The sequence below is a fragment of the Tamandua tetradactyla genome, chromosome 6 (assembly GCF_023851605.1).
Source record: "Tamandua tetradactyla isolate mTamTet1 chromosome 6, mTamTet1.pri, whole genome shotgun sequence".
NCBI lineage: Eukaryota > Metazoa > Chordata > Mammalia > Pilosa > Myrmecophagidae > Tamandua > Tamandua tetradactyla.
The window spans coordinates 40,352,157-40,376,304 of NC_135332.1; the positions used below are offsets into that span (position 1 = coordinate 40,352,157).

At 34.3% G+C, this 24,148-nt stretch overlaps 1 protein-coding gene and 1 pseudogene across 2 annotated transcripts in view; both read left to right on the plus strand.

Moving 5' to 3' along the window:
* The window catches only part of GDPD1 (glycerophosphodiester phosphodiesterase domain containing 1), a 61,757-nt gene that overhangs the window by 8,610 nt on the left and 28,999 nt on the right, over nucleotides 1-24,148 (plus strand). For both annotated transcript variants that reach the window (XR_013177665.1, XM_077164971.1), the window contains exons 2-4: nucleotides 6,261-6,303; nucleotides 16,474-16,609; nucleotides 17,648-17,693. Coding sequence is in view for 1 of the 2 variants with exons in the window: in XM_077164971.1 (XP_077021086.1) it covers nucleotides 6,261-6,303; nucleotides 16,474-16,609; nucleotides 17,648-17,693 (225 nt within the window). In the remaining variant the exon portion in view is untranslated. The remainder of the gene's footprint in view (nucleotides 1-6,260; nucleotides 6,304-16,473; nucleotides 16,610-17,647; nucleotides 17,694-24,148) is intronic.
* On the plus strand, nucleotides 17,704-22,246 carry LOC143687721 (G/T mismatch-specific thymine DNA glycosylase pseudogene; annotated as a pseudogene).

Genomic DNA, 24,148 nt, shown 5'->3' on the forward strand with positions numbered 1-24,148 from the left:
TAATTATGAAGCACTGTACAAGGGAAGAAAAGGTAATAGAGAATGAACAATGAGAAGTATATAATGAAAGAATAAATAAATGGGGGGAAAAAGTGTAATTAATAAAGTATCAGTTGCAGAGAGAGTTCAAATAGAGTCGAGAGTCTTCTCTGGAGGTTGCTCTTACACAAGCTTCAGGTAGACTTTGTTACATATCATAACCTGCCAACCCCCAACCAGCCAATCCTAAAGAACACCTAGGGCAATTTATAAGATTCCACAAGGGTTCCAGGCACTATAGTAACTTGCCAGATACCTGCAACCTCCAGATGGGTCCCTGGTCCCGATAAGTCCTGAAACCTAGCCCAATCTTTCCAGAACCTCAGATAGTTCCATCTCCCTACCCTATATTAGTGACAGACCCTTCCATTATAAAAAATTTAGAATTGCCATAGCCCAAACAGCCCCAGTGAGAGGTATGGAAAGATCAAAGGTGATGGTGGAATTAAACATAGAAGATAGGACTTAACAGATGAATATGAATGCTGAATCATTACATTGATACCTCTTTTAGTCCCCAGTATTTTAGAGCAGCTAGAAGTAAAAACCTAAAATTGTGAAATTGTAACCCATGTCCAAATCTGAAATTAGTTCTACAACTAATTGTGGTGCTGTGCTTAGAAATTTATATCTTTTTTGTATATATGTTATTGTTCACAAAAAAAGAAGGAAAAAAAAGTCGATTGTGATGATAAAAAAGTATTTAAGCCCTCTAGCCTCCTATGTTCTGGAGCAGCTAGAAGGAAAAATATGAGAGGATTGTATGGTAGCCCATGACAAACTCTGGGATCTATCCTGTAACTACTTTTTGAAGAGTGCTTGAAAATCTATTGCTTTTTTCTTTGCCTTGTATATATATAATATTATACAATAAAAAAGTTAAAAAAAAAAAGAATAAATAAAATTTCAAGAGAAGGTTTTCTCAAGTAGAAATGTGAAAAGGTAAAAGTGGGGAGATGGGAAATATATGTAGTGGAATTACAAATACATGATATTAGGACAGAATGTAAGATCTATGATAGCGACCCATTCTCTTTCACATTCCACGCTAATTAAAAAATTTTAAATTGAAATGATTATTTGTAGAGCCAGACATTGCTAAAGCTGCTTATTGGTGAAAAAAATTAACAGCAAGCCTGCTTCTATGAATGATTTTATGATAATTGGAGAGAAAAGGAATTAAAAACATTTAATGAGAGAAGAATTACCACTAAATTCCTTAGAGAGGAGTGACATACTCATTAATTAGTCCCTTAGTTGCTCTCCAGGCTTTTACCATATGAATCTGACAAGTAATTCGTGGGTATTATCATTGTGGAATTTATCTTCGTGATTTACAAACAAAAGAATACACCAGAATAAAGACCAATATCAGCAACTTATGTGTGAAGCAGAAATAAAGGCAAATTATGAATGGCAGCATAGGAGCTGCGTCAAGTTAGTGATAAAAAGGGTAGGCTCTGAAATTACGACGTTTCTGCTTGAATCATTTGCCCTTACTGGCTATGTGACCTTAGCCAATTTTTATCTGGGGTTAGTAATACCTCATAGGATGACTGAGGATTTTTTTTTTTTAACATTTGTTCTCCCTATTATTCATCTTTATTCCATATGTTTTACTCGTCTGTTGATAAGGTAGATAAAAGGAGCATTAGACACAAGGTTTTCACAATCACACAGTCACATTGTGAACTGTGGTTCCACATCTTCAGGCAGATCCCTCTAGCCTCTCCACTACATCTTGACTAACAAGGTGTTATCTATTTAATGCATAAGAATGGAATCTCTCAGCCATTAACACTTTATTTTGTCTCATTTCACTCTTCCCCCTTTTGGTCAAGAAGGTTTTCTCAACCCTCTGATGCTGAGTCTCAACTCATTCTAGGGGTTTTCTCAATCCCTTGATTCGGAGTCTCAGCTCATTCCAGGATTTCTGTTCCATGTTGCCAGGAAGGTCCACCCCCCTGGGAGTCATGTCCCATGTAGACAGGAGAGGGTGGTGAGTTTGCTCCAGTTGTGTTGGCTGGAGAGAGAGGCCACATCTGAGCAACAAAAGAGGTTCTCCTGGAGGTGACTCTTAGGCCTAATTTTAAGTAGGCTTGACCTATCCTTTGTGGGGTTAAGTTTCATATGAACAAACCCCAAGATTGGGGGCTCAGGTTATAGCTTTGATTGTCTGCACTGCTTGTGAGAATATCAAGAATTCAACTTGGGGAAGTTGAATTTTCCCCCTTTCTCATCATTCCCCGAAGGGGACTTTGCAAATACTTTTTTATTCACTGTTCAAATCACTCTGGGATTTATTGGGACATCACTCTGGACAAACCAACAAAATCTCATGTGCTACTCAAAGTTCCATGTACTTATGGTGTTCAATTAAGCTGTCTACATAAGTTATATTAGGAAATGCACTAGTCAAAATTAAAATTTTGTGCCAAATAAACATTTTTTTGCTTTAATGACTGAGGATTTTAATGAAATAATATATAATGTGCTAAGCACTGTATATGGTGTATGTTAGTTATAAATATCTTCACCAAATCTTCAGTATTTTATTTTATTTAATACTTGCTATATAATTTTATAAGCATATACAATATTAAGTAATAATGTTTACATGCTTAAGCTGTGAGTTTAAATGAATTACAATTAAAATTAATATGGAAAGCAAACAAAAAAGACATACAGTCTTTGGATGTAAAGTAGTATTTAATTTATGTTGTAGATAAAAAAATAGTCATTAATTTATGTTGACTGGGGGAAAATTTATTTAATTCAGAGTGCTGAGTTTCTATTCTAGCTTTTTCCTAGCTTCTTTCCCCTTAAAAGATCAAACAGTAAATGTCTTTTGAATTTTTTATTATGGCACATTTCAAACATTACAAAAAGTAAGCCTCTGCAAACCCCTTACTCAGTTGCAATTACTACCTCATGACCAATTGTTTCATCTATATCTGTATCAAACACTATTTTGTGGAATATTTTAAAAGCTGTATAAGACAAAGTACTTACTATTGGGATTTGTGGAAGCTAATAAATAACACTGCCTACCTTCCCAAATTTGGACCAATTTAGAAATAAAATACAGACATCAGGTAAAAGGAAGTCAAAATATCAATTTTATTACTACATGGGCTGAATTTAAACTCTACAGTGCCCTCTCTAAATTGTACTTAATGCTAAAATGAAAGGCCTTTCCTTGCATTGGTTGGACCTGCCCTGGCAAGCTTTCCATATAAATGAGCATAAATTTTGTCCTATCTGAGTATGGGCCTTTCCTAATTTAGAGGGCCTTGAAGAGTTGAGTCACAGACAGCTCTTTCTCCTAAGTCACTTCTGCTCTGATGAGGAGTGTGTGAGGGAGTAGGGAAGAATTAAAAGTGCTCTTTCTATTTATTTTTCCTGGGGACTAGAGTGGAATTTTCCTTCACTGGGTGAAAACAGCAGTGGTAAGGGATAAATGTTCCTCATTGCCTACAATAAACCTTCTTAGGGTTTAGTTGAATAAACCAGAATGCAAAAGTCATAAGCCTTAGGAATAAAGGCATTGATTTTTTTTTGACTGAGGGATAGCATACATGTGGTAGCACTAACCTTAAGTGTACAGACTGATTTGTATATATATATACACACAACCAGATAACTGCCACTCGGATTAAAATATAGAACATTTCTGGCACCCCATAGGATGCCCTCGTTTCCTTTCCCAGTCTATACCTGCCCCATCCCCAGAGGTAACCATTCCTCTGACTTTTATCATTATTGATTATTTAAACAATGTTTTCAAAGTGTGGTCTGTGTACTAAGCAGACAACAGCTTAAAAAGTCATATTTAGGTTCTTTTAGGCCCCTCACCTTTGTATTGCTGTGACTTTTTTTTTTTTTAGTATTTTTATTGAGAAATCTTCATACACAGTCCATACATAATATACAATCAGTGGCTCACAATATCATCACATACTTGTGTATTCATCACAGTGGTCATTTTTAGAACATTTGCAGCACTCCAGAAAATGAAATGAAAAGAAAAAAGAAAAACTCATATATCCCCTACCCCTTACCCCTCCCTCTCATTGACCACTGGTATTTCAATCTACCCAGTTTTTTACCCTTTATCCCCCCCCCATTATTTATTTACCTTCTATCCTTATTTTTTTATTCATCTGTCCATACCCTAGATAAAAGGATATCAGACTTAAAGTTTTTGCAATCACATGCTCACATTTAAAAACTATATAGTTATATAATCATTTTCAAGAATCAAGGCTAATGGGACACAGTTCAACAGCGCAACAGTACTTCCCTCCAGCGCTCCAATAACTACAAACTGAAAACGTATATCTATATAAGGCATAAGAATAACCCCCAGGATAATTTCTCAACTCTGAAATCTCTTAGCCAATGAAACTTTATTTTGTCTCATTTCTCTCTTACCCCATTTGGGAAAGAAGGCTTTCCCAATCCCATGATGCCGAGTTCCAGCTTATCCTGGGAGTCCTGTCCCACATTGCCAGGGAGATTTTATACCCCTGGGAGTCATGTCCCACATAGCGGGGTGGGCAGTTAGTTCACCTATTCAACTGGCTTAGAGAGAGAGGCCACATCTGCACAACAAAAGAGGTTCTCTGGGGATGACTCTTAGGCATAATTATAAGTAGGTTTAGCTTCTCTTTTGCAGGAATAAGTTTTGCAGGGGTAAACCCCAAGATCAAGGAAGGGCTCTGCCTATTGAATTGGTTCTTCCCCATGACTTTTAAAAAAAATTTTTTTAATTGACAAATAAAAAACAACATAAAACACAAACATTCTTAACATACAAACATTCCATACATGGTATACAATCAATGGTCACAATATCATCACATAGGAGTATATTCATCTCATGATCATTTTTTAGCACATTTGCATCACTCCAGAAAAAGAAATAAAAAGAAAAAACCTCATACATACCATACCCCTTGCCCCTCCCCCTCATTGACCACTAGTATTTTCATCTGCTCAGTATATTTTAACCTTTGTTCCCCTTATTTTTTCTATACCCCTTACCATTCCTTTTTATTGATCTCTTATATTTCAATCTACTCAGTTTGTTTTAACATTTGTTCCCCCTATTATTTATTTACTTTTAATCCATGTTTTTTACTCATCTGTCCATACCGTAGATAAAAGGAGCATCAGACACAAGTTTCTCACAACTACATAGTCACATTACAAAAGCTATATCATTATACATTCATCTCTAAGAAACATGGCTGCTGAACACAGCTCTACAGTTTTAGGCATTTCCCTCTAACCTCTCTAATAGACCTTAAACTAAAAAGGGGATATCTATATAATGTGTAAGAATAACCTTCAGGATAACCTCTCAACTGTTTGAAATCTCTCAGCCATTGATTCTTTGTCTCATTTCTCTCTTCCCCCTTTCAGTGGGGAAGATTTTCTCAATCCCTTGATGCTGAGTCCCAGCTCATTCTAGGATTTCTGTCTCATGTTGCCAGGGAGGTTTACACCCCTGGGAGTCATGTCCCACATAGAGAAGGGGAGGGCAGTGAGTTTGCTTGCCGTGTTGGTTGAGAGAGAGATAGGCCACATCTGAACAATAAAAGAGGTTCTCTGGGGGTGATTCTTAGGCTAATTTTAAGTAGGCTTAACCTATCCTTTGAGGGGATAAGTTTCATATGAACAAACCCCAAGATTGAGGACTCAGCCTATGGATTTGATTCTCCCCACTGCTTATGAGAACATCAGGAATTCTCCAAATGGGGAAGTTGAATTTTCCTGCTTTCTACCCAGTCCCCCAGGGAACTTTGCAAATACTTCTTTATTTACTGTTCAAATCACTCTGGGATTTATCCGGGCATCACTCTGGACAAACCTACAAAATCTCATGCCCTATTCAAGGTTCCATGTACTTACAGTGTTCAGTTAACATGTCCATATAAGTTATGTTAGGAAATGCACTAGTCAAAGTATAAATTTCGTACCAAATAAACATTTTTTTTACTTTAGCCCATGACTTTGTTTTGATCTTTGATTCCTCAAGGCACAGCAAAGAAAACAAAATTCAAAGCACCATTACACTCTTTAAAACACTTATATTTTATGTTTATATAATATATACATCAGAATTCACAAAATATATCTTATTAAAGTGAACTTCTGGAAAAGTAACGTGTTCAAAATAACTAAGTAAATTAAGTTTAAATTTAATGTTTTCACAGGTGCTGGAGAAAATTTGGAGAATACAATGGCAGCCTTTCAACAGTAAGTATGTATGAAGGTCTTTTTATTTGGGGTGGGGGGGAGGTGGAGGTGCATCGTCCAGGAAATGAACAAAGGTACTCTTTAAAATTTTTTTTTATCTTCAAAATGATGATGATTCACATAGTGAAGATAGTGTACATGTGGCGTTCACCTGTGATAGTCGTTTCTATTGTATTATATATTTTTTAATTCATCTGAAGTGTTATGAAGGGTACTTGGCTTCTGTATTACTGAATTATACTGAATATAAAAGATATTATAGTTCCAAAGCAGAAAGAAAACATTTGTAACAAGGAACATACTGTGTATAATGCTAATTAGTGCTGGATAGAAATGAAACGACAAAGTGGCTGCTTTTATAAACAAGATTATGTATCTTTCCATACAGTAATTTTTTAACAGAATTGAATCTTCTATCTGGTCTTTCTTTTCTTGAAGCCTCATAGATTGTTGATCTTACTTTTGTAATAAATTAAAATTTTTTTCTATTTGTACATTGTTCATATTTCATTGTGATGTCTTTTGGAGCCTCACAGAGAAGCAGCAGGAGAGACAGGAATGAAAGTTGGTGGATACCTTCCTTGTTCTTTGTCTTAGAGTAAATGATTACAGTTTATCTGTGGTAATGATGGGAATATTATTTTATTTCCCCTGAATATAATGGGGCTAAGAAATCAGGATAATTTGATTTAAGTTCTTGTTCTGCTTCTCATCTACTCAAAGACATTTTAGAAATTATTTTTCCTATTGTCAGACCCAAATGTACTACTTATCCATATTCTGGTTTCATCTAAATCCTCTTTCCCTTGTATTTACCATCCCTTACTCTTCCTGTTCTATAATATGATGTCTTTTGACTATGATCTCAAAAGTCTCTTACAGCTCCAAATTTCAAAATCTCTCCTCCTATCACAGACTGTGAAACAATACTTTAAATTACTTAAATTCCCTTTCCTATTGATATTTTATATCTTTATTTAGCTAAATATATGTAACTGAATATAGATATACAATCTCATGTGTACAACGCTCACTGAAATGCACTGTATACACGCAAAATCATTTGTCAAATATTTGTTGATTATGATGTAGATGAAATGTATGACTTGGAAAAACTGCTCATAACTTTGAATGATTTCATCATTCTTCAGGTGTAAAGTACCTTCTTTTTATAAGATCTTATCCATATTTTTTGTTAAATTTTGACCAATACCCTTTTTTATGGAATAAGAAAATGATTTGTATAACTAGTTATTCTAAGGGTGATGCATTTGAAAATGTCAAAAATATTTTTTTATTTTTGAAAACTTTTTTTTTACTTTAAAAAAATTTATTTCAATTGATATATATTATATATTCACATATCATGTAATAGTCAGTGGTTATTTTTGAAAATTTTATGCTCTAAATTTTTTTTGATATTCTTAGTTTATCTAATTTAGATAGTTTTTACTTGCTAAATATATTACATTTCTCTTTTCAACAGTTCTTATATAATTTTTTTTTCAAGTAGTAACTAAAGAAAAGTGCCATAGTCTTCTCTTTTTAGTTTTTGCAGTTTATTCTGGTACTTTGGAAAAATAGAAGAACTCTTCCACATGTTTGCTAGATGTAGTTATTTGGAGGCTTCTTCCTAATTGACTTTGAAATCTGTAGAAAGCTAAATCAAATAGGCCTTAGTTTTAACCTCTTTTTTTGAGTTTTGTTGTTGATGGTAGTGTCTTGTTTATTTTTGTTTGTTTGGCCTAATAAATTAGTGCTTGTGCTATAAATAGGACAAGTACTCTTTATTGTCCTTTTTTTCATTTACAAATTTACTTTTCATATGATAGCGTACTGTATTAGTTAGGGTTCTCTAGAGAAACAGAATCAACAGGAAACACTCGCAAATATAAAATTTATAAAAGCGTCTTACGTAACTGTGGGAATGCAGAGTCCAAAATCCTCAGGGCAGGCTGTGAAACTGATGATTCTGATGGAGAGTCTGGATGAATTCCACCAGAGAGGCTCGCCAGCCTAAGCAGGAAGAGAGCCTGTCTCTTCTGAATCCTCCTTAAAAGGCTTCTAGTGATTAGATTAAGCATCACTCCTTGCAGAAGACACTTCCCCTGGCCAATTACAAATGGAATCAGCTGTGGATACAGCTGATGTGATCATGATTTAATTCTATGAAATGTCCTCATTGCAACAGACAGGCCAGCACTTGCCCAACCAGACAAACAGGTACCACCACTTGGCCAAGTTGACACATGAACCCAATCATGACACATACCTTTCCAAATTTTTTTTAAAGCTATAGAAAAATATATAGTATAATACCTTTTCTCAACAGAAATGAAAGAGAATATTGGGTTGTCAAGAATTTGTAGAAGAGTAATTAAAAACTTTCTTCTTTATTCCTGATTTATCTTGCTGTCCTGACAGTGAGCTAGGAAGAGAAGTAGTACTGTTTCTTTAATTGCCAAGACATTTGAAAGATTTTCATTTGTTTTAAACATGCCTGCTTTATGAACAACAAGAAAAATTTATTTAGACATATATTTTCAAGGTAGCATATATTAAAAGATAAAGATTTATTTATTTATTTATTTTTATTTTTGTTTGTTTTGTTTTTGTATGCTGTATGGATTGTTGATTTTTTTTTTTTTTTCAAACATGGGCAGGCACTGGGAATCGAACCCGGGTCCTCTGGCATAGCAGGCAAGCATTCTTGCCTGCTGAGCCACCGTGGCCCAAAAGATAAAGATTTTTAATACATGATCTGCAGAAGGCAGATTAAAAATAGTACAATCTTGATAGAATAAGTATTTGAGGGGAAGATAGGTAAAAATGTAATGACCAGCTGAAACTTAGATCTTACTTATGTACATATTTAGACATACATAACATAACATACTTGACGTAGAAGTGAAGAAGAAAAGATAATAGAGAAAGTATAAATGGTTGGTGTGGGAAGCTTGGTTAAGATTAACTAGGAAATTGAGGACATACCAGGTCTAGAAGAGCTAACATTTGATTGAGAGTAGGAAGCTATTTTAAAAATGTGAAATGTTTGAGATTAAGATATGAGGGTATATGGATAAGGAGTGTCTAGAAAATTGAAAAGACTTAGAAATATGTGGAAAATTAATTTTGGTATAGTGGGGCTAAAGAATTAATAGTCTGACAGTACTTGTGTCTCACAGTTGTATAGAAACTAATTTACTGTGGTTTGTAAAATGCTTTCACAAACATTGCCTCCCTTTGATTATGAATATAGCTCTTCTGTGATCCCTTAGAAACAGAAATCTTTTCTTATTCATCTCTGTCCCTAAAAGACAGTTCAGGGTCTGACACTAGACGGCCTCACTAGTTGCTTACTGAATGAGATATGGAATGGACACTTAGAACAAGGCAGAATATTAAAGGAAGACAGATAAAGCAGCAGAGCCCCATCCATAGTAAGCAGAGAGCTAAAAACTAAGGAATTATGCTACCACACAAACACGCACAGTCACATACAGTCACTAATCCCTTGAATACTTAAAATCTGCTTCTTAAGCACTAATAAAACTAGGTTATGAAACTAGGCTGCCTTTGGAAATACCCCTGGGACAGTTTGTTCCCTATGGTGTTAACATCACTGGTAATAGAGAGAAGGAAATTATATTAGCAAATAGCTGGAAGTATAAATTGGCAGACAGTCAAAGTAATTAATCAGTGACCTGGTTCCCATGATAAATCTTTTAGAATATCTAATTGATACAATGCTAATTATCTCATCTGTGAAATGGGAATAATAATACAATCTCAGTGCTGGAGGATTAAGGAAGACTCCTTAGCATAGGATCTGCGTTAAGCTGGTAAAAATTGTTTTGTGAAGTTTCAGGTACTTTACTATATCTTCTTTTACAGTTAAAGTTTTTGTTTTCCTGCAAATGTTCCCTGACTTTCTTCTTGTGTTTGTTATCAGCTTATCAGAAATCCAGCTATAAAATATCTGGTATTTTAATTGAAGGAAATCTGTGTTTTTTGTTGTTGTTGTTGGTTTTCCTCTAACAACTGGTAGTAATTAGGATACTCTAGTGGTGGTGGTGGAGTTACGTAAGGAAGAGTGGAGGAGCAAGTGGACCTCTGTACAGTGTTGCTGTATGAGACTTTGGGTAGCACATGGCCTAGCAAGTGTTTCTTGGACTTGGAGAATGGTATGGTTGATGAGGGAGGACCAGCAGAAGTAGGCAAAATAATAATAATAATGGTTTGGCTCCAAAGGCAGATTTTGCCAGCTTTATAATTTTAGAATCATTACATCTGGGATTTTCACAATCTTAAAAATCATCTAATCCAGCTCCCATCATTCAATGCTTGCATTTCTTTCAACCACATTCTTTCTTTTTTAATGAAATGCATTACCACACATTTTTGAGAAACAATAAGGAACTTTACTTTTTTAAATGTGTATATATAATATTTATTTATTATTTATATAAATACATAATATTTTATATTATGTTTTGAGGTAAAGTATAAAACACCCATTTAGAAGGTTCATATGCAAAATAGGATCCATAATGCTTGTGTATTTAAAATGATGCTCAGTGTTTCTAAAATTCCTGCTGTAATTCGTTCTGTAGGTGGTGAATAAATAAAAAGATATATATTATTAATGGAACTATTTTTATTTTTCCATTATATTCTAATTCATCAAATAATTGAAATATTCCCTGTACAGTAAAAATTTGGCGTTTTTCAATCCCTAATCTCATTCCCAGTAATAGCATTTATAAGAGGTAACCACTATAATGATTTGGCCTATATATTTCTAGACTTTAAAAAAAAATTGTATATAAACTTTTACATTGGTGGGATCATACTATACCTATTTTTTTTTCATTCAAAAAAATAAACTGAATACTCAGCCATAAAGTGAATACCTTAATTTTTTTTTTTTTTTTTGCCGGTAAGTGGTTATTTTTTTATCTTTATTTTTTTTATTTTTTTATTAACGGAAAGAAAGAAAAAAAAAGAAATTAACACAACATTTAGAAATCATACCGTTCTACATATGCTCTCAGTAATTCTTAACATCATCACATAGCTGCGTGATCATCGTTTCTTAGTACATTTGCATCGGTTTAGAGGAACTAGCAACACAACAGAAAAAGATATAAAATGTTAATATAGAGAAAAGAAATAAAAGTAGTAATAATAGTAAAACAACAACAACAACAACAACAAACAAACAAACAAACAAGCAAACAAAAACAAAAAAAACCCTATAGCTCAGATGCAGCTTCATTCAGTGTTTTGACATGATTACTTTACAATTAGGTATTATTGTGCTGTCCATTTTTGAGTTTTTGTATCTAGTCCTGTTGCACAGTCTGTATCCCTTCAGCTTCAATTACCCATTGTCTTACCCTGTTTCTAACTCCTGCTGAACTCTGTTACCAATGACATATTTCAAGTTTATTCTCGAATGTCTGTTCACATCAGTGGGACCATACAGTATTTGTCCTTTAGCTTTTGGCTGGATTCACTCAGCATAATATTCTCTAGGTCCATCCATGTTATTACATGGTTCATAAGTTTATCTTGTCTTAAAGCTGCATAATATTCCATCGTATGTATATACCACAGTTTGTTTAGCCACTCTTCTGTTGATGGAGATTTTGGCTGTTTCCATCTCTTTGCAATTGTAAATAACGCTGCTATAAACATTGGTGTGCAAATGTCCGTTTGTGTCTTTGCCCTTAAGTCCTTTGAGTAGATACCTAGCAATGGTATTGCTGGGTCGTATGGCAATTCTATATTCAGCTTTTTGAGGAACCGCCAAACTGCCTTCCACAGTGGTTGCACCCTTTGACATTCCCACCAACAGTGGATAAGTGTGCCTCTTTCTCCGCATCCTCTCCAGCACTTGTCATTTTCTGTTTTATTGATAATGGCCATTCTGGTGGGTGTGAGATGATATCTCATTGTGGTTTTGATTTGCATTTCTCTAATGGCCAGGGACATTGAGCATCTCTTCATGTGCCTCTTGGCCATCCGTATTTCCTCTTCTGGTAGGTGTCTGTTCAAGCCTTTTTCCCATGTTGTAATTGGGTTGGCTGTCTTTTTGTTGTTGAGTTGAACAATCTCTTTATAAATTCTGGATACTAGACCTTTATCTGATATGTCGTTTCCAAATATTATCTCCCATTGTGTAGGCTGTCTTTCTACTTTCTTGATGAAGTTCTTTGATGCACAAAAGTGTTTAATTTTGAGGAGCTCCCATTTATTTATTTCTTTCTTCAGTGCTCTTGCTTTAGGTTTAAGGTCCATAAAACCGCCTCCAGTTGTAAGATTCGTAAGATATCTCCCTACATTTTCCTCTAACTGTTTTATGGTCTTAGACCTAATGTTTAGATCTTTGATCCATTTTGAGTTAATTTTTGTATAAGGTGTGAGATACGGGTCTTCTTTCATTCTTTTACTTATGGATATCCAGTTCTCTAGGCACCATTTATTGAAGAGACTGTTCTGTCCCAGGTGAGTTGGCTTGACTGCCTTATCAAAGATCAAATGTCCATAGATGAGAGGGTCTATATCTGAGCACTCTATTCGATTCCATTGGTCGATATATCTATCTTTATGCCTATACCATGCTGTTTTGACCACTGTGGCTTCATAATATGCCTTAAAGTCCGGCATCGCTAGACCTCCAGCTTCGTTTTTTTTCCTCAAGATGTTTTTAGCAATTCGGGGCACCCTGCCCTTCCAGATAAATTTGCTTATTGGTTTTTCTAAGAATACCTTAATTTTTAAAAAATAACTGCATAATACTTCATTGTATGGTTATGGATCATGATTGATGAACATATAAAAGTTAATGGATGTTGCTAACTAAAATTTGAATTCATTCCACTCATTTAGAAATGTTTTGTGTACATACAATATGCCCAACATCATGAAGATTAGAAAATATGGAACAAACATAGGCCCTTCATCTCAAGGAACTTAATATCTAGTTGTGGAGACATGTCCTTATGTGAAAAAAATAGGAAACAAACACATGGGAATATGTTACACAAACTGTAACTTACCTACTTATATATTTTCTCACCCTAGCTTGCCCATTCCAACATTTACCATTCTTTCCATTCTTGAATTTTAAAAATAAGAAGTGTTTCTTTCTAAAACTTTCTCCACATCCCACTCATTTTTACTTTTTCGTCAGCCTTGAAATGTCTATACATTGATGCATGAAGTTTTACAAACACAACGAGCTGTCTCTTCTCAGTCACTCATTCAGTATCTAACAAATATTTACAGTACCTACTATGCAATTCCTGTGCCTAGGCTCTAGGGATAAAATAAAACAAAACAAAACAAAAAAACAATTCACAAACCCTTTCCTCAAAGAACTTATGTTTAAATGAGTAAGTTGAAGAAAAGATAAATAGAGAAATTCAAAACAGTATAGTAAGCACTGTGATAGAGTCAGCACAGGGTACTACAGGAAGAGTTTACAATCTGGCAATATATAAAAGGGAAATCTAATCCGATCAGAGAAGTATTAGGAAAGGTTGTTTCTAAGTTCAGACCTGAAGCATAGGTGAGAGTTAGCCAGGTAAGGAGAGGGAAAAAGACCTTTTAAAAAATTTGTTGTTTTGGTATGTAAAATATACATTCAGTAAGGTATACAAATCTTAAAGATACAGTCCAATTAATTTTAACACATATATACATCTTTGTAACCACCACTCAAATCAAGATATAGAGCATTTCTAGCACTCCTGAAGGCTCCCTTGTGACTTTTCCCAGTCCATACTCATCTCCTATCCCTGGATAGCCATTATACTAATTTATAATACATTGACTGGTTTTACCTGTTCCTAATTACATAAATGTAATCATATAGTATATATGTACAATTTTGTTTGGTTTTTCTTTCTTTCAATTTTTTATCTATAAGATTTAACCATGATGATGTATGAAACAATCATGTACATGTTTTTTTGATGGTCAAAGACACTCATTTCTCTTGGATAACTACTTAGTAGAACTGCTGGGTAATAGGGTTGCTATATGTTTATACATTCCAAAGTAACTGTACAAATTTACATTCCCAACATCAATGGGTGAGAGTTCCATTTACTCTATTGTCTTGTCAACATTTGCCATTGTGAATTCTTTTAATTTTAGCCATTCTGGTGGATATCTCATTGTATCATCTCATTATGGTTTTTATTTGCACTTCCTTGATGATTTTTGATAGTCATCATCTTTTCATATGCTTATTGGCCATTGAAAATCCTCATTTGTGAAGTGCCTAGTGAAGTCTTTTTCTATTATTGTACTGTTTTTCTGAGAAAGACATTTTAGGCAAGAGAGTAGAAAGAGAAAGTGGAGCTGCTTAGAGTGTAAAGTGCAAGGTGTGAAGGAGGTATGGGGAGCTAATACTGTTCTCACTATTTTACAAATAAGGAGACTGAGATATAATTAAGTTAAATAACTTGTCCAAGTAAGTAACAGAGCCAGGATTTGAACCTAGGCAATTTGTCTCCACTATGCTACACCTTCTCCAAATATTGTAGAACATTAGCGGTGAAGGGAACTCTAAAGATGATGTGGTCTAAATTTTCATTTCATAGAAGTGAAAAAATGGTTCAGAGAGAGGGATTTACTTGTTCAAAGTTCATAGCAAAGCAGGAACTGTTGCCCAAATCTCTTAGCTTTTGTTTTAGTGTTCTTTCCATTATATTTGGCTGATTATGGAAAGGAGGCAGAATGATCTCTTATTCTAAATTCACTTAGAATATTTTCACATCAATAAATCACAGTAGATGGCGATGATGAGATATTTTAGATTATGGGTTTTTTTTTGTTATTTTGCTTTGTAACTCTGAACTTTTTCATCTGATATATGTAACTAAATATTTACTTAAGTTTCAGAATGTCATCATTCTTCTTTTATTTTTTTTGTTTTTTTAAATTTATTTATTCATTAATTTAAAAAATTAAGAGCAAACAAAAAGATTAACATATCATTCCGTTCTACATGTATAATCAGTAATTCTCAATATCATCACATAGTTGCATATTCATCATTTCTTAGAACATTTGCATCACTTGAGAAAAAGAAATAAAAAGACAACAGAAAAAGAAATAAAACGATAACAGAGAAAAAAAAGATTATACATACTATGCCCCTTACCCCTCGCTTTCATTTATCACTAGCATATCAAACTAAATTTATTTTAACATTTGTTCCCCCTATTATTTATTTTTATTCCATATGTTCTACTCCTCTGTTGATAAGGTAGATAAAAAGAGCATCAGACACAAGGTTTTCACAATCACACAGTCACACTGTGAAAGCTATATCATTATTCAATCATCATCAGGAAACATGGCTACTGGAACACAGCTCTATATTTTCAGGCAGTTCCCTCCAGCCTCTCCATTACATCTTGGTTAATAAGGTGATATCTACTTAATGTGTAAGAATAACCTCCAGGATAACCTCTCGACTCTGTTTGGAATCTCTCAGCCATTGACACTTTGTCTCATTTCACTCTTCCCCCTTTTGGTTGAGAAGGTTTTCTCAATCCCTTGATGCTGGGTCTCAGCTCATTCTAGAGTTTTTCTCAATCCCTTGATGCTGAATCTCAGTTCATTCTGGGATTTCTGTCCCATGTTGCCAGGAAGAGCCACACCCCTGGGAGTCATGTCCCATGTAGACAGGGGAAGGGTGGTGAGTTTGCTTGCTGTGTTGGCTGGAGAGAGAGGCCACATCTGAGCACAAAAGAGGTTCTCCTGGGGGTGACTCTTAGGCCTAATTTTAAGTAGGCTTGACCTATCCCCTGTGGGATTAAGTTTCATATGAACAAACCCCAAGACTGGGGGCTCAGCCTATAGCTCTGGTTGCCCACACTGCTTGTGAGAATATCAAGAATTCAACTTGGGGAAGTTGAGTTTTCCCCCGTTCTCACTGTTCACCAAAGGGGACTTTGCAAATACTTTTCTACTCACTGATCAAATCACTCTGGGATTCATCAGGGCTTCACCTGGACAAACCAACAAAATCTCATGTCCTATACAAAGTTCTATGTTCTTAAGGTGTTCAACCAACTATCTACATAAGTTATATTAGGAGATGCACTAGTCAAAGTATAGATTTGTATCAATCTTCTTTTATTTTTCCAGTGCAGTTACAGTTGGAACTGATATGCTGGAATTAGACTGCCATATCACAAAAGATGAACAAGTTGTAGTATCACATGATGAGAATCTAAAGAGATCAACTGGCGTCAATGTAAATATCTCTGATCTCAAGTACTATGTAAGTAAAAATGTATGATAAATGAAATTTTTTAAAACAATGATGCTAGATATTGATTAAATGAATAATAAAAAATCAATCATAGTGACTAAATAATAAATGTCTACAATTGTTTAAACTATTCTGACTTTCCAGTGAGGATTCATACTGTATACAAACATATTTATATAGAGACTTGCTTTTATAAATGTTTTAATAAAACTGCCAAAGTCCTCAAATGTAAAGGTACTAGAGTTTACCTTGTTAGAAGTATTCTATAATTTATTTGATTCAGGTTAAAGATATGAATAAGTTTTAGTCTTCAGGCATAGGAAAGCCCTTTAAAAATCTGTTATGGTTTTATGCTCATTATAATAAATACTGAAAAATTGAAGGAAAATTAGTGGCTAATTTTACCACCTAATGAAACATAAGCTAACAGGGTACTATCTGTATGTTTTCTTACATAGTTGTGATCTCACTGTATATTTTGTATATTAAGTTTTTAAACACTTAAACATTACAGCATGATAAGCATTTTTGCTTGCTTATTTTTCATAAATATTTCAAATGACTTCATATTACTGTACTGACTAGGTACATCATTATTTTTAACCATTCCTCTCTTGTTGAACATTTTAATTGGTTCTCAGTTTTCACCATTATAGATAGCACTGCACTGAAATCTTTATGCATAAGGATAAAACTTTCTCTGTATTTAGAAATGTATTTATAAATATATAAAAACAACTCTAAAGACATATATATATATATATAGATTTCTTTATTTATTAAAGGTATTTATATAGAGAAAAAAGTTTTTTCTATTTTTAAAATTATTTCTGTAAATAAACTCCTGAAAGGGAAATTATTGGATAAAAGATTTGGAATACTGTAATCTCTTATTATATATTGCAAGTTGCTATTGACAGCTTGTTTTTTTTAGGGGTTCAGATACCTAGTAGATTTTAGAAGAAATCTCTTTTTGCTGTAAAAGATTTCTTACAATACTTGGTTTATTTTTGAGAGCTAACTTTCCTTAAATCATGTTTTTTTAAGGAGCTCCCACCTTACCTTGGGAAATTGGATGTCACATTTCAAAGAGGTAACAGTGTCCATTCTTGCTTAATCATTTCCATTAAAGTGTATTCATCTATGTTGAGAAGCAGATATACATGTATGTTCTTTTGTAATAAGTTGAGGCTAAAGGTACTGCCCTCAAAGCTGTTCTCTTAGCTCTACCAATCTGAAACCTTGATAGTCATCTGAATTTGAGATGATCAGACCCAAAGATTTAACTGGTTCACTCTGCTTATAACCATGTACAGTTAATTTAAACCCAAACACTAACTACAGAAATCCATATACAATTAGGAATACTTTGAAACACTTCTAAAGCTTCAAAATCTAAACTAATGCTATAACTTGTAAAAATAATCTCATAAAACAGAAGAAATGAAAAGAAATTGAGAGGAACCCTTTCAGGTCCTTATGATTCTGTAACATTTGATTCTATGTCATTTGGCTGCTCTTTATTTTAAATTATTAAAGAAAAGCCTATCACTCAAATAGACCATCGATTTCCTAGTCATCTTCACTTTTTAATCACTAGCATAGTAGTTTTTTTCTTTTGAATGAATATTTCTCATAGAGACACATGTCCCTTTTCTCTGCATGTTAGAATGGAAAATGCACTACTTTGATATACAGGTGTTGAGCAGGTTTAGGCTCCTCACTATCACCAATCTGTCTCACATTTTGAATGATTCATATGTATACCTAAGTAAAACCACAAGATGCTGCATGTCATGGACCTTGGTATGGCTTGCAAATAAGTTGAATTATTAAATGTCAATGATCTATTGTTACTGGTTTTCAGAAAGAACTGTTATACTGCTCAGTGAACTGGATTTAAAATTGGCCAATGTAATTTGTCTTTGATAGGGAAATTTTAGAAAACCAAATAAAAATCAGAAAATTTTTTAAATTAGCTATCTCAAAGGATGCTTAAATTTGATGGGTGCTTACAGGTTAGTGTGATCAAGTTGTGTTGGTTTGAGGAAATACTTTATTCATTCTTGTAATTAACAGGATTATACCTGCCACTAATGTCCATTGTGGATTTGTGATGGTTAAGAAAATTTCAGAAGTAAAATTTTTCTTCTTTTCCCTTTATACAAAAAAAAAAAAAAAAAAAAAAACAAAGCCCCACAAAGATTTAAAAAAAATCTTTTGAGGTAAAATTTTTTTTAATTTCCTGGTTTTATATTTCCCTATATCAGAATACTATTAAACCTTGAATATGAAGAGAACTTTGATGCCTTCTAATCTTGTCTCCTCCTAATATAGATGAGGAGACTGCTGCCAAAACATGCAAAGCAACTTGATCAAGATCATAAAACAAGTCAATAGTAGAGCTAGGAATTAAAACTAGGTACTTACCAGACCAGTGTTAAGCTACACAATACTACCTCTCTCTGAACAATCTCCTCAAACATATTAATAGCCACACCATGTTCCCTAAAGTTTCGGATAACTGTAAAGAATAATAAACTTTCATTATTATTGTATTCAACTAACTAACTTAAGACTACGCCTCAAATGTGAAGTTTACTGCATTTGAAATAGGGTAATGTTTAGTACTGTAGAAACTTGACTCAGATTAATCATATATTGTTTAGGTTTTTTCCTTCATCCTACTCCTCTCCTCAGAACTCTTCCTTATTTTTCTTTAAACTGGAGAGAGAAACTATCAATTACTGAGGAATATAAATTTCAGCCCTCTTGTTCTCTTTATAGTTCACGACTTTAATGGAGAAATGATTGTTTTCTTTTAAAAGGTACTTTGATGTGTCACAGACCACATTAAGACTAAATGTGAGTTATCTTCCTTGGACACGAGGGATCTAGAATCTTAGGAGAGAAGCTTAAATGCCAGCTACTATCCCAGTTCCTCTAGCAATCTGACTCAAGTATCTGGTTATTTTGGTATCGCTGCAGTACACGGTGGGGATAGAAAGCCACCTACGCAAGTGGCAGTGGGGAGTGGAAGTGGAGAATATGGGCAGCTATTCTTTTCTACAAGTTTTTTATACATTTCTGTTTGAAAAGTGATGGCTGAAGCTCCGAATATAGAAATTATGAACGATATTTCGTAAGTGCAGGCAGAGTTCCAGTTCCAGCTCCTATTCAGGAAGCTCTAAAACCTGTACAAGAAGCTCTAAAAAGAAGGAAAAGAAAACCCAGAACAGCAGAAACAAACAAACAAACAAAAACAGTGGAACCCAAAAAACCTGCTAAGCCAAAAAGAAAAAAAGAAAAAAAAAATTCTGGCAAGTCCACAAAATCAAAAGAAAAACCAGGAAAAATTACAGATACATTTAAAGTGAAAAGAAAAGTAGACCGTTTTAATAATGTTTCAGAAGGAGAACTTTTGACCAAGGTTGTCCCTGATATTTGGACCTTCAATCTGAACATTGTGATTATTGGCATAAACCCAGGACAGATGGCTGCTTACAAAGGGCATCATTACCCTGAACCTGGATTCTGCAACTGTTTTTTTACATCAGGGCTGAGTGAGGTCCAATTGAATCGTATGGATGATCATACTTTACCAGGGAAGTATGGTATTTTATTTGCCTTTGATGAAAAGGACAATGCCAAGTAGCAAGGATATTTCCAGTGAAGAAATTTCAGAAATATCTGCTATGAATAGCAGTGTTTAATGGAAAATGTATTTATGAAAGAAGTTTTTGGAGTAAACGTTAAGATTATGGGCTTCAACTGCCTAAGATCCCAGATGCAGAAACTCTCTGCTATGTTATGCCATCATTCAGTGGAAATGTGCTCAGTTTCCTTGAGCCCAGGACAAGTCCATAACTACATTAAGCTGAAAAACTTAAGGGATCAGTTGAAAGGCATTGAATGAAATACAGATGTTCGGGCCGTATAATATACATTAGATTTACAGCTTGCCTAAGACAATGCAAAGAAGGTGGCTATTAAGGAAGGAAAATATGATCCGGATTATGAAGCAGCACATCGTGGTGCTTCTGGTGAAAATCCATGCAATAGAGAACCCTGCAGCTTCTCTTCAAATGGGCTAACAGCCGACACAGCACTCAAGTGAAGAAGCACTTGAAGTGAACAATCAACTTTCAGAGACATTCAAAATTGGCAATGGATGACCCAGTCATTTTCAGACCAGATTCCAGGCTTTTTATTAATCATGGGATACAAGAACAGGAAGAGGGAAACCATGCCTAATAATGGTGTTTCTCAGCTCTGCTTAGATGCTGAAGTTTTAATGCAGTTGTCAAGAGGTGGATCTCATTTTGCTAACTCATTGCTAAATGAGTTTGCTAACTCATTTTTATTAGTTTTTTACTCTAGTGGTATAATCCTAGTACAGAGCAGTTGTGTGGTAGAATGAACTGTGTGAACTTGTTAATTTGGAATAAGAAAGTATGTTTTTTGTGTATGAGTTTTTGTATTTGAATTAACCATCATTCCAGTTTTTTTTATAAAAATCACATTTCATTTATGAAAAACTTTATTTTCTTTTGGGAATCACTTTTAATCTATGATGTTTAAATGCAACAGTCTCAATATTTATAGATGATTCTTTTTTTTTTGGCTATGTGTATAATAAAAGATCAGTATATTATCAAGAAAAATTCTCCTTATTTTCCATAGTGACATTATGGGTATGCAAATAAAATGATAATGTTTTGCACAATGTGATGAAATTTTATTGTTGTGACTATCATAGCATACACAGAGAAGACTCTTATTTTTTTATTAACCAATCAGAATCAAGCTCATGTTTTGAAGTCAGCCAGTTGGCAGTAGACTCACTCCAGGAACATGCTTTTTTTTTTTAAGCCGTTTTATTGAGATATATTCACATACCGTACAATCCATCCAAGGTTTATAATCAATAGCACTTAATATAATCACAGAATTGTGCGTTCATCATTGCAGTCTATTTTAGAACATTTTCATTCTCCAAAAAGAAAAACCCCACACCTTAGCAGTCACCTCTGAATCCCACTATCCTTCCCCAGCCCCACATAACCATTGATCTGTTTCTGTCTCTAGACAGATTTATTTATATTTAAAGATTATGAAAATTTTATTGTTCAATATAGTCCGTAGTTTTCATTAGGCCTATTTTTTCCATATACCACCCAATTACTAACACCTTGTACTAGTGATATACATTTGTTATAGTTAATGAAAGAACATTCCTATATTTGTACTATTCACCATGGACGTTGTCCACCAGAGTGTTCACTGTGTTATACAGTCCAGGGCTGTATCCTCTACCTTTTCCTTTAGTAACATACAGTCCCTATAACTACCTCTACACATTCAAACCCATAGGTCAGTGCTATTAATTATACTCACAGTAATATTTTACTGTGCTACCATCACGACTATCCATTTCCAAACATTTACAATCAACCTATATAGAAATTCTGCACAAATCAAGCATCAGCCCCACATTCTCTACCCCCATTGTATCTCCTGGTAACCTGTATTCTAACTATGAGTTTGCTTATTATACTTAGTTCATATTAGTGAGATCATACAATATTTGTCCCTTTGTGTCTGGCTTATTGACTCAACATAACATCCTACATCAGGTTCATGTGTCAGGACTTCATTACTTCTTGCTGCTAAATAATATTCCATAGTATGTATATACAACATTTTGCTTATCCATTCATCAGTGATGGATGCTTGGGTTGCTTCCTTCTTTTGGCAGTTGTGAATAAGGCCTATAGTTGATTCTTACCTGTGCAGAAACCTAGTTGCACTGTTATCCCTTTTATGCCCAAGAAGAACATGAAAAGAATTGCTGTAGATAGAGACAAATGTGTTGTTTTTCATATATGAAGTTAACCCTCAGTAGATTATTTGGTAGCTTTTATAGTTATTTTATGGGTCTCTGAGTCATAGTCACACTCTCACCTCTTTTCTTTACCAGTAGTGAACATTTGTGAGAGGTTCTTAGTATTAGAAACATAGAATATGGCCTCACTGCAGGAAAGCTAAACTAGCCTTCCTTGACAGGCCATTGAACCCTGGATTTAGCCTCCTCATCCTTGTGTGTTCATCCTTTAGAATTAACTAGACTATTCTGTTGGGAAGGTAAGCTCCAGGGAATGCAGCAAACCTTTTAAATTTTGTCACTTCATCTGTGCTTTACTCAATAGACATAAATTTGATAGGCAAGAAACTGGATTTCTGTCTCAATATGTTACACCATTCTAATTTTATCCTCCTTGGTGTTATGGATGTGGCATGGGAAGTGAAAAGAAATGAACTTTCAAGCTGAGCAACAAGATACTGGAGTTCTTTGATAATTTTATTTAAACTGGGGATTTATGTGCATGAAATGTACATTTAAAAATACTGAATTCTTCTTGCTAAGTATTCTAGTTTGCTAGTTGCCAGAATGCAATATACCAGAAATGGTATGGCTTTTAAAAGGGGGAATTTAATGAGTTGCTAGTTTATAGTTCTAAGGCTGAGAAAATGTCCCAATTAAAACAAGTCTATAGAAATGTCCAATCTAAGGCATCTCTTGGTTCAAGAAGGCCAACGAAGTTCAGGGTTTCTCTTTCAAATGAGAAGGCACATGGTGAACACAGTCAGGGCTTCTCTCTCATCTGGAAAGTCACATGGCAAACATGCCATCATCTGCTAGCTTTTTCTCCTGGCTTCCTGTTTCATGAAGCTCCCCTGGAGGCGTTTTTCTTCTTCATCTCCAAATGTCCTTGGCTGTCGGACTCTGCTTCATGGTGCTACAGCATTCTCTGTTCTCTCCGCATCTCTTTCATTCTCCAAAATGTTTCCTCTTTTACAGGACTCCAGAAACTCATCAAGACCCACCCAAGTGGGTGGAGACATGTCTTCACATAATCCAGTATAACAACCACTCGTGATTAAATCACACCTCCAGGGAGATGATCTGATTACAGTTTCAAACATACAGTATTGAATAAGGACTATTTTGCCTTTATGAAATGGGATTTAGGTTAAAACATGGCTTTTCTAGGGGACATACATCCTTTCAAACCAGCACACTAAGTAAATGTCATAAGCAATTAATTTTAACAATTCTTTTTCTGCATCATTAGAGTTTGTTATGTGGACTAAGTGAACTTCATAGGAAAGTTAGTTTGAAGCTTGTACTTTTGTGATTTTCTAATGCATTTCCATGATGCTACAGATAGTTTACAACTATTAAGTCTGGTGGGTATTTAAGTTGGGTATTCAGAAATACTATTTGTATTTACTCTTAATGAACGCATACCTAGGGAACATGCTATTTTTTCAATATGAAATATTTATGAGGTGGTTTGTTGGTTTTTTTTTTTCCAAGAAGTTATATGACCTGTTTTTCTCTTTATAATAAGAGAAACAAATTCTTGTCATGAAGCTTAACAAATTCTTGTCATGAATCTTAATTTCTAGTTGTGGCTATTACGCAATTCTTTTTTTCCTTAAGTCTAGGTCAAGCTGTTTTAGAAGTCATCCATGTTATTTAAA